This window comes from Branchiostoma lanceolatum, chromosome 3 (assembly GCF_035083965.1).
Source record: "Branchiostoma lanceolatum isolate klBraLanc5 chromosome 3, klBraLanc5.hap2, whole genome shotgun sequence".
NCBI lineage: Eukaryota > Metazoa > Chordata > Leptocardii > Amphioxiformes > Branchiostomatidae > Branchiostoma > Branchiostoma lanceolatum.
In genome coordinates, this window is record NC_089724.1 from 20760464 (window position 1) to 20772367 (window position 11904).

An 11904-nucleotide genomic window follows, 5' to 3' on the forward strand; every position below is an offset into this window, starting at 1 on the left:
GATTTATGATATGATACACACAGTGTAGGCAAATTATCATAATTTACATTTTATTCCTCCTTATATGCCTTTAGGTCCAGTGCAGTTTACTACAAAGCCCCCACCAGAGGAAGGTGCCATGTCTGAAAAAGAAAAAGTTATCAAAGATCTTCTGGACAACTTTGATAAACTGACTGATACAGAAAGGGGTCTCCTCGACCAGCTTCTGACAGAGACTGATCCAAGGTCAGGTCAGTCACATGGAGTCCACAAGCCTCGTGTTCGATCACGCAGTCTAGACAGGCCTCCCAAGCAGCCCCCGGGGAGTGGAGACAAGGAAGCCTCCAGAACGAGGTCTCCACTCCGCAGCCAGAAGGCCGGAAACACGACAAGCTCACAACATGAGAGAAGCACAAGGGATCGTGGGAAGCCAAAAGACAACTGTCTCCTCTGCAACACGACTGAGCAGCTTCGCACAGTCCCCTTCTGTAAGGTCGGACACAAATATTGCCTGCAGTGTAAGGTGAAGTATTACTCTCGCCTTCGTACATGTCCACACAAGGACTGCCATGAACCAATAACGCCAGACTTCCGCAATGCTCCAAAGAGTGCCTCCAATGATACAGAGAACATCCAGTTTACTTCAACCACCCAGGCTTCAGCTGACCCAACTAAGGGTCCAAGTGCAGAACGTATTCACTTTCCTTCTGATGTGGATCATAATCCTCCAAGTCAGGAGCCAACATATGGCACTCTATATCCGTTGCATGAAAGTTCAGTCCCCTCAGAACAACCAACAAACACGCAATCTACAGCCGGCAGCAGCTCAAGCACAAAAAGCACCTCAGATGGAAGACGCCGCTCATCAGACTCAACCTTGCGTCATGATTTTGAGCCAGAAGAGCAGTCCCGTAGTGGCTACGTCCCTGAGAGTAAAATACATCATAGAAGCACCCACACTGCTGATCCATTGTCTTTTTCTCCGAGAAGACGTGTTTCAGATTCCGGTGCCTCTTCAACAGACCCGGAATCAACCTCATCTCCGAGAGTGAGGTCAACTTACAGCTTTGGGGAGAGGGCAAGCCGGCAGCACAGCCAGTCCAAGAAGAAACAACGTGGCCTTATTGTTAAGAGTCTGGCAGAGGACATTGATGATGTTGGGCTTGACTCGGGACATTCCCAGCAGAGGCGGGACTCGGACACACACAAGGGTCGAGACTCGGAGAACTGCTCCATTTGCATGAGCACGTTTATGAACCCAAAGACACTTCCAAGTTGCGGACATGTGTTTTGCACTCCCTGTATCGACCGTGCAATGCAGATCAAACCAGTCTGTCCAATTTGTGGAGAAGTATATGGCACAACGTGGGGGTCCCAACCAGAAGGGACGATGGAGTGGAAAGTGGATCCACACCTACCACTGCCTGGATACGAACGGCATGGGACCATAGTTGTCATGTATGACTTCCCTGATGGTATACAAACAGTAAGTAATGTCCATACAACATGTAGCTGTAGGTGTGTTCAGTCCTCTTCTGACATGATTTTTTTCCAGGGTCTTATATTTTTGCGCTTCAGTTTTTGGTATTGCAGAAAATTTTAAAAGGGCTAAAAAATAAGCCAGGCTGAAGGTCAATGTACTGTATTTAGCTAACACAGAATATGACTTCTTTTTATTTGTAATGTGAATGTGGTATTTGCTTTTCTCGTTTTATTGTATTCTTATAAATAATTAACTCAGTACACCCAATTGGGTAGAAATACTGTATCCTCCTGTAATTCATGTAGATATCAAGGTTCGTGTTGAATTTATTGAGTCTATTTGAATTTAGTCATAGTCACAGTCAAAGTCATAGATTAGAAAAACCGACAACTGTATTATTGGTATAATGTAAACACACACACAAATCTGTCCCAATTGTGTCTGTGTAGTCAAACCAACCAAACCCAGGACGTCGTTACTATGGCTGCCATCGCAGGGCATACCTCCCCAACACTGCAGAAGGCCAAGAGGTGTGCAGACTCCTGCACAAGGCCTTCCAAGCCAAGCTGCTGTTCACTGTGGGGCAGTCTGTCACCACAGGGATGGACAACTGTGTTATCTGGAATGACATCCACCACAAAACCAACACACATGGAGGCCCCACAAAGTAAGGCTTCTGACTCCTATCTACATGACGTCAGTCCTATTACATGTATACCTGTTTTCAAAGTACCATATTTTATGAATAAGCATTTCCATAAAATGCCTGAAAGCAAAGACGTCACCACTCTGCCAATTTCCTCTCTTTGATATCAATGAAAGTCAAACATGCATAAATACATTGGTCATCCTGGTACTCCAGCCACCACTCTGTTCACATGAGGAAATATTGTCCATAGCATTTGGAGGCTAGGGCTTTTAAACTGTTTCAAGACATGTCCATTAGATATAGCATTTCTGTCCAGCCTTCAGTAAAATCTGATGACCTTCTTCATATGGAGCGTGTGTACCAGCAGGTTCTTGTCTGCACTAGATTTAGAATCAACTAGAGTTTCACAACCTCATACCTTCGCCAATAAGTTTAGCCTTTATGACTGATGTACAAAAAATGTATCTAGGTTGTTTTTATCATTGATTATACAAAAAAGGTCCTCATTTGCATAAACTTTGGCCCCATAGAAATACCTCCAACCAACACCGATAACACATCCAGCTGGTATAGAGACTGATGATGCAATATAACAGGTTTTTAAACTTTTCTCGTTAACCATGCACAGTAGTTCGCCCCAAATCTAATCATTTTGAGGTTTTCCCACATACCTACCGACACACCAAATATGAAGACAGGCGTTCTCGACTTATCGTGTTCACTCACAGACACATGCTCGGTAGAATATAACCTTCCTGACGAAGGTAATAACTTCAACAAAATCAGCACAGATCACTGACACCTCGAAATGAAATTAAGAGTCATTATTGATTTTTAAGTTCTATCCGTTCCTGTGCCATACACATGTACATTGTCCCAGACAAAAGACAAATATATATAGCAAGCAGTATAAACAGGAATGCACGTCATAAGCGTGGGCTTCCTTCCCTTTTTAAACCAAGGAGGTTATATAACCTCCTTGTTCAAACTAAGTAGTTAATAATCTAGCCCCTGAGGCTCTTCCAGAAAAATGACTTCTTTAGGAGTCCAACATGATTGGGTGCCCCTTAGTACCTTTGTAGTATTATATCAAAATAAGATTGTATAGAATGGCACGATGATATTTTATCAGTTTTCTTGAGGCCAAACACACAGAAGAAAACAATATAGACCGCAGCGGTGTTTACGTTTTTTTATGGTCGTTTTTTTTTAAGAAACAAACACTTAGGACCCAAATCTTTAGTGTTTTTAAGCTTTGTTCTGGTACATGGTACCGATACCCACCCCTACTCTTGCTTTCTTTTTCTTTAAAAACCAACTTGAAGGATATTGGTATTAGAACGAAGAATTAATTGCCCTCAAAAAGTGTGACCCAGTGTCATTGAAATGAATATTCATTATCTTTTTGTCAGCAGATGGCAGGGCTGTCTCCAGCTTGACATTTATTTCTGGAAGTGGAAGTGGGGGGCCAGAGGCCCGATGTGAGTGCCAAACGTGCTCACAAAACTATGGGGGTCCGGATGTATGCTCCCTCGGAAAATTTCAGAAATTCAAACCCTCTGAAACGCTATTGCACGCATTTTCACTGGCAAATCTTCATTCTGTACAGTGGGCCTGCCAGCAGCACATGAAAATGTTGCAAATAATATTTGACCGTATTTGGACTGCCATGGAAGTAGCTATGAAGACTTAGTATCATAGAAACTTTGCCAGCATAGGAAAACACGGACCCCTCTTCTCTGTTTATGTTTTGAAGAGCTGACCTAAGCGAGAGCAAGACAGCACTCGTTCACACCTTACTGCAGGTGAATGTTAGGCCCTGCGAAGCTACATGTTTTGTACGCCGCCTTAAAAATAGATTAAAAAATTGATAAACCCACCAGCACAGTAAAACACAGCTGCGCTCCCCCTTAAAGATTAACTGAAATGAAATCTCCTGAAATCTCCTCTATCATTCATGTAAAAATTTGATCTTTTCTGAAAACATTTATGTAATCCTTAAATCAGTTCTCCGGCAAGAACATGCTGAAACGGCGACCTAAAAATGTTTACTTTGTGCTCTTTGGTGGGACTAATTACGAACAGGCGTGATGTCACAACTATGAGTCCCGTGTAGCTAATATGGCTGCCTGTTGAATAACAACATTTTTGATGGTCCCATATCTTATAAAGGAAACATAATTCAGAGACAAAACTTGGTCTATCGAAAGAACACATACTTAACTTCTCGTAGAAAAAATTCTATCGAGTTCACAGTACAAATAAATACTTTATGGGCCCTTGAAATTGATTTCATTCCGATGCGTGGATAACGCAAGCCCCGCCAAGCGGATCGCGGAAGAAAGTTCACTATTTTAAAACGTACAATAGCGGGCACAAACAGTCATCTCTTCTACTATACGCCAACTATAGCATTAACTTACATTTGCTTGAGGTACGGTGCCCATGCTGTGTATTAATTTTAAGATAATTTTAAGGCTGCCTGTGGAAGCGTAGAAGTTTGTGTCCCCTGTCTCGAGCCTAACCGGGTCAAAGCTCAGCGGTCGCGCACGTTGTTTACATGGTGTACAGTGTCAACTACGTAGAATTTACAAGGGTTGGTATAAGAAATGCGAGTAAAAGTAAATTCCATTCAAAAACATGTGTGTTTGTTCACATTGGGTAGACAGTTCGTGACCCAAACAAATAAACAAATAAGACCAACAGTCCTACAAATTAAGAACACATACAGATGATTTCGTGATAGCGGAAATCTACCGTAGCGGCGTCGCCATTTTGTCTGAAAATGTGTAAGCCTCAGGCATCTGCCCCAAAACGTTCTCTTCGACTTCTTTACTTGTAACGTTCCTCCAAGACGCCTTGGCCATTTTTAGCAACGGCAAGGAACCCTTGGATTGTCGCCACCGGACTTACCGGGCTGTTCTCGTGCGTGTTTGGGAGGAGACAGCGCGGGCTGTCGTGGTTCAGTGGCGCGGCGAAACCGGACCCACCGCCCGGGTGTGTTTACGACGTTCCCCCGGACCTGCCACCGGACAGCCCGAATAGTTCCCGCGGACTCTCTCGGGCCTGTAGCCGCCGCTAGGACGAGAGATTCGGCCTCGACTAGCTGATGTTTGTGCCGGGCGTGTGACCGTGCCGTCCCCGGTGGCAGTTATAACTCTACTCTATAACGGGACCTGGCGGGGCGGCTAGCTTGTCTGCCCGGTCCTCCCGCCGACTCTACGCCGACTCTGAGCTGCTCGGCCCTCCGGCCGCGCGAAGACTCCTGAGATCAGTGCAGTTTGTTTTCGGAGACAAACTGAAACTAACGCCTCACCGAGAACATGTGTAATATATTAATCACAGTAAAGCTCGTAAGAAGGGTTCTTGAAGTTAGGAACACGGACAGATTTCGTGATAGGAAAAGCTAACTCGACATCACCATTTTGTTTGAAGTTGAACGTTGTTTGTTTGCTGGTTTCAGACGCCGCCGGCTCACTAGTTTTGACAAAACGTACACGTAGAATCAATGTAAAGCATCCAATCATCATCATTTCCTATTCTACCATGTTCATGACAGAAATCGGTGAAAGGCACAGTATAAAGGTTACCTTGAGTTTACACATTATAAGTTCTTTGTACACACTGGATAAAATGGAAAGCTCTGCACAAACTGGATCCACGACCTTCTTGTTTTCTCCTTCTCTATGTCTGCGTCAGCTCCGTTACATTTCACTCGAGGGAATCTGTGTAGAGACATCCCTTCAGTGAACTGACCATTTTTACAGCTGACACCGTTTGGCCCTCATGCTACACAATACTGTCCGCCGCCTGTAGTACTACGACCTGGAGTACTAGAAGACGCCATTGTAGTGAACTGCACTCATAGTTGTGACGTCACTCACTCACTCACTCATCCTCTTGCACGTGGTGCGTAGAGCCAACTCGCTTCACAAGACTTCGCCATCTGCTTCGGTTCTCTGCCATCTGCTGTGCCTGGGGGAGCGTGATGTTGATGTTCTTCAGGTCACGTGCCACTACATCCAGCCAGCGGGTATGGGGAGCCCCCCGTGGCCGCCGCCAGCCTGCCAGTTTGGGGTCGAAGTCCAGCATGGCTCGGGTGGGGTGCTCTGGTGGAAGACGTAGCACATGTCCATACCAGCGGACCCGTCTCATTGCTGTGAGACTCGAGGCAGTGGGTTGATTGGTCAGCTCTCGAAGTTCCTTGTTGCTGACCCGCTCGTGCCATCGAATGCCGGAGATCCTCCTTAGGGCTCTGCTGTCGAAGCCATCGAGTCGGGCTTCGAGGGTACTGTTCAGGGGCCAGGTTTCAGAGCTATACAGGAGGACCGACATGACAGACGAGTTGTAGACACGAAGCTTGGTCTGTTGTGAAATGTGGCGGTGTCGCCAGAGCGGTTTCCATAAGGACTTCAGGACGGCTGAGGCTTGAGCACGTCGTTGGTTGATCTCGGGTTTCACGTCGCCGGTCTTGGTGATTGTTGATCCAAGATACTTAAATGAAGAGACGAAGTTAACTGTACAGAGGTTGAAGATGAGAGGTTCGGGGTCAGGGCCCTCACCGATGTTGTGACGTCACGCATACCATTTGCATCTCATTTGCATTCCCTCTCAGATGCACAAAAACGCACTTTTTGAAGACGTTTTAACATAACTTCCCGACTGAATAAGCACATGAAAACTATCTCAATTCAACCAAGAAGAAAAGGACCCATATAATCGTCCGAAAATCATAGAAAATAGCAACTTTGAAACTGATTTCATGTAAGCTTTAATTTACATTTTGGTGAGCTTAGGTCCGCCCCCTCTAAAAATAACGGTTACCATATCCGGACTGAGGTGATCCTATTTTCCAACGTATACAACATTATAAAAACTAGGACAAAATGGCTCGAAATGTGTCAAAACAAGCAGCGTAGCAGTTGTCGGTGCTTCCCGCCTCCCCTGAGTAACCTCGACAAAAATCATGGATTCTATCATTTTACCATTTAACACGTGGCACACCGCGATTTACTCAAGTGTCAGGTGAGCGTAGCTCTCATGGCGTGTGCAAGCTCATCATGAGATCAAAAGTCATGCATCGATAATCTACCCGTAGTTTATCAAATGGTTTGGATATTGCTGCTGATTGGCATTGGTACTCAGCCTGTAAATCAGACAGAACTGAGGCAGGAAATGATAAAGGTCCGGCCCTCCCACTTTCAGTAGCACGCTTTGGCAATCTTGGGCCGGGTGCCGCAATGTTTATCTATCGCTAGCATTGAAAGGCACTAAATAACCATGATTAACAGTTACAAAAAAGCGGTTAAATTGGACTTTGGAAGGCTATGTTGTCAATTTTTATTGAATCAGTCATTTTTAGCTTTATGAATACATATTTTCAGATTTTTGGAATGGACGGGGTGAATTTTTTTCCGGCCCAACATGTTAATTTCCGTCCAGGGATGGTGGTACAAGTGTAAAAAGTGTTAACCCAAAATCTGTGTTTCTCATATGTCTCACCGTACCATATGCATGTTGATTTCTTGTTTTTGCAAGATTTGCCTCTGCCATAATTCACTGTCTCGACCAGTCCCAATTAAATTTGACATGTTATTGATGCGTTTTTTTCTATTGCAAATTTTTGGCAGGCTATCACGATTCCTGTCATTGGTAAATATAATTGTCTCTGGCCTGGAGAGAGCAAACAAAAAGCTTCAGTAAGCCGCATATTTGCATTTTGGTGCAAGAGTATGTTTACTCCCACAAACATGATTGTATTAAGCCCCTCGCTGGGGGTCCCCTGAAAGTGCGAAATGGAACGAAATGGAACGAAATGGAACGAAATGGAACGAAATGGAACGAAATGGAACGAAATGGAACGAAATAAAACAACATATGTAACATTATGAAATGAAATACCAGTAGATAACGAAGTATAAGGAGTAGACTGGAACAGGAAGCATCTTAGATACAGAAGTGAGTGGTAAATACATAATATAACGTGTTTTATTTCTTGAATCTATGTAATAATATTAAATACAACGTTTTTGTCGCGTTTGTGTGGCTAGATTCTTCCCTGAAAATGGAGGCGCCGCGTGCAAAGAGATCCGCCGCTCTTGCTTGTGTACCAACGATCTGCAAATGAACTGCTGCAAATAGCAGGGAAAACAAGCAAACGGAACTGAGTATCAAAGTTAGGACTAGATTATACAGTTGGTGGTAACAGTGCATCTCATAATTCACCAAGAGGGCATGAGGCAAGCGTTATTTTATTATCTATAAATCTCTCCCCCAAATGGAGCCCCGCATACAAATAAACCAGCATTGTTGCCAGCGCGACGGAACTGTGGGCGTGCTGCCGACAGGTTGAATCAAACTCCGACTTTCCATTTATTTAAATACGGTTTTAGCCCATAACTGGTACGTAGCATATGCATATCTTTCCAATTGTTCGGCTTAAAGTCAGACCCCTGACCCCTGAATGGACCCCTCCGTTAATGATATTTAAATGAAGCTCTGCGGCGCGTCACACATTTCACACATTTCACACTCTATTCAAACACGGGCGTGGAGTCCCCTGGAGACATTTATGCTTCCTTGTTCACGACAAAACAAAGGGAGGGTGTGAACGAGCAATGCATGTATTTCACGGTTCACACAACACGCAAACACGCTAGCTGTATACATAATAAGATTACGCTTGCCTCATGCCCTCTTGGAGATGCAATGTTACCATCAACTTCTGCAATACTATTTCGGTTTGCTTGTTTTCCCTGCTATTTGCAGCAGTTCATTTGCAGATCGTTGGTACACAAGCAAGAGCGGCGGATCTCTTTGCACGCGGCGCCTCCATTTTCAGGGAAGAATCTAGCCACACAAACGCGACAAAAACGTTGTATTTAATATTATTACATAGATTCAAGAAATAAAACACGTTATATTATGTATTTACCACTCACTTCTGTATTTAAAATGCTTCCTGTTCCGGTCTACCCCTAATAATTCGCTATCTACTGGTATTTCATTTCATAATGTTACATATGTTGTTTTAGTTTGTTCCATTTCGTTCCATTTCGTTCCATTTCGTTCCATTTCATTCCATTTCGTTCCATTTCGCACTTTCGGGGGACCGCTCGCTGGTGCCCAGCTGATGTACTTACTCTACATGTAGTTTACTTCTTGAAGCTGATATACTTTCTTGAATAGAATGTCATGACTACAGACTGTCAGTCTATATACCACAAACATTGAACTTATTGATTGAAAATGCTCTGTAAATGTCAGCCTTTTTTTACTGGTCATTCACTACATGTACACATCAAATACACTCATGAAATGAATTTTAGTTGACATGTCTACAATCCTGTGTAGGGCAGCTGAAAGTTTTATGCTTCTACCATACTTCAAAGTTCAACAATCCACTATTATAATTTGTAATATCCATCTTGCCCCCGATATGATCAAAGATAATGATATTACATGACATTGTATTTACACCCCTAACCTTTTGTTTGGGAAAGGCCCTTTATATATAACTGGTTGTAAAAAATGTAGATGAAACTTAATAACAATGTGCCCATGTGTTTTTGCAGCCAAGGCTATCCAGATCCTGACTACTTGAGAAGGGTAAAAGATGAGCTGGCAGTGAAAGGCATCACAACTTTGTAACCTTGTCAGCCCTATTCAGTGCTACATGTACGTTCAAAATGTGTAAACTTAGAGACTGTACATCCTAGTCTGCTATTAAAGTGTCCTTCATCTATAGCATGCAACAGGCAACTACTGGACACCTGCAACTGTTATACAGGACTGGTAAATAGATCCTTGCAGTTGAAGAGGTTAGTATTCTTTATCTGAGTCACTATACAATGTCATATGTTTTAGAAGAAGGTAATAAGAAAGCTTAGATTTGTGTTTGTGTGTTCATCAGAAGCATAGTAAGCAGAATTACACTATTAGCTTGTTTGAGTGTGGATTGTGCTGCTACCGTCCTGTAGAAAATGACTTGGGTATATGTTAGTCTAGACAGTTTCCTGCTGTTATTGAAAACAGCACTTCAATATGTGACCTAAGGTGATTCAAACCAATATTCAGCTCGAGCTGATTGTTGAAAGAGTCGTAATAGGCTGTTTTTCCGCTCCTCATGTACATGTTAACCTCCTCAAAGCGCATTTTCTCCTGAAAGAAGTCTCAAAAAGGCAAAGGAGTTTCCAACGTATGTACTAGTACACAAATGTAGAACTTTGATCCATTTGGTGATAAAGGTGTTTGTGTTTGCTATTGTGATACCTGTTCAAATGACAATCAAAGAAACTTTCATGGCTACACTGTAAATTTCATAGTGTGGTTCCAGTACATCTGTTTCCATTCAACGTTTTATTAGCTTCCCTTATTCATAATTTTTAACTGTTTCAGATTATCTTATTTAGGGCCATTTGGTGTGTTTAGCTGTGTGACACCATCATTGTTTCGATAACTTATGCATAATTTTATAATCTTGATGCAACATATGGTACAACATTATTGTATTGAAGATAACGATGTCACATCTGGTTTGTGTGTGATGATTGACAACCTTATTACAAGGATCTTTTCACATAAATCCCTTTAACTACATGTACGTACATCTACATGTAATTAGCCTGTTTGAAGCAGGAGCTACATTGTCCCAATGCTGCAGTGTAATCTTACCTAGAAACAGAAGTTCTATACAGATCCAGATGCAGACGTCTTTTCTGGTTTGATCCAGTCCCTACATTTGTACTTCCAATTCTTTGATATTGTGTTTGAAATCAGAGTAAGTACATTCATGTAATGTGCATGTAGTATATCACATTGTACTTTCTCAGTGTACAATGTACTTTTGAGGCTGTATTGCACACATTTGTATTATAGGATGAATGGAGGTTTCCCTATTAACAACTTCTTTCAGCAGTGGTTCCAACAAGAAACTAACTGCTGAAAGACTTTTGCCTGTAAAAACAGTATTCATACCAACATGGTAACTTTGTGAAAAGTTTCTTCCAGTGCATTTTATGTTTTGCAATTGTTCCCACAAGAATTAATACCTACTGTTAGTACATTCTGAGTACAGCTACTTAGGAGAAATTTATTGTATATCCCGTTGAGCACCCAGACACCCACTGGGATAAGGTACGTACTGCTCAGTAGACTTACCTTTACTGTTACATTAAATTTATGATGCAGAACCTCAGAACATGTGTAAGGTGAACTGTTATCAATATTGAATAAAATGAAGTATGGAAAATTTTCAGTAAGGAAATTTAACCTACTTGTAAGACGAGTTGACCTTTATTCCTTCTGTACATACAGTATATTTGTTTCTTCTAAAACAGGGTATTGAGGGAGATTTATGCTAAATGCAACATCAGTAATACCTCAGTATTGCAAACTCAACTGCAATCCAGAATTACAAACTCAGTGTTCAGAGCACTGTCTTAAAAGCTTCTACATTATGGGAGAACCTTAATAATAATAATCCACCATTGACATGAAAATATCGGGTCACCACAGACCTGTGCAGGTCACATCTTACTGATGGTTCCACTACAAACTGATGATTATTGCAATTATGGTACGTTGAAAGGACCCTAACCTCCTACCTTGAACTCTTGAAAAACGGCCTCGGCCGAATGAGTGTATGCTTTGCATACTTTCAAGGTTGAAAAAAAAATGTAGAATGCTGTTAACATCCCAATTAGCCTCAATGAATATTGCTCAAATTTCATGGAATGCCATGGCACAGGATCAACTTGACAGAACATTCTACTGATGCAGCAACCTTAATCTG

At 42.5% G+C, this 11904-nt stretch overlaps 1 protein-coding gene across 3 annotated transcripts in view; it reads left to right on the plus strand.

The window, feature by feature from the left end:
• LOC136430961 (uncharacterized) overlaps positions 1-11385 on the plus strand; it is a 32352-nt gene extending 20967 nt beyond the window's left edge. For all 3 annotated transcript variants that reach the window (XM_066422085.1, XM_066422088.1, XM_066422087.1), the window contains 3 exons: positions 75-1465; positions 1912-2129; positions 9686-11385. In XM_066422085.1, coding sequence (XP_066278182.1) covers positions 75-1465; positions 1912-2129; positions 9686-9761 — 1685 coding nt within the window. In that variant the 3' untranslated portion in view covers positions 9762-11385. The remainder of the gene's footprint in view (positions 1-74; positions 1466-1911; positions 2130-9685) is intronic.
• Positions 11386-11904: the final 519 nt, after the last annotated feature.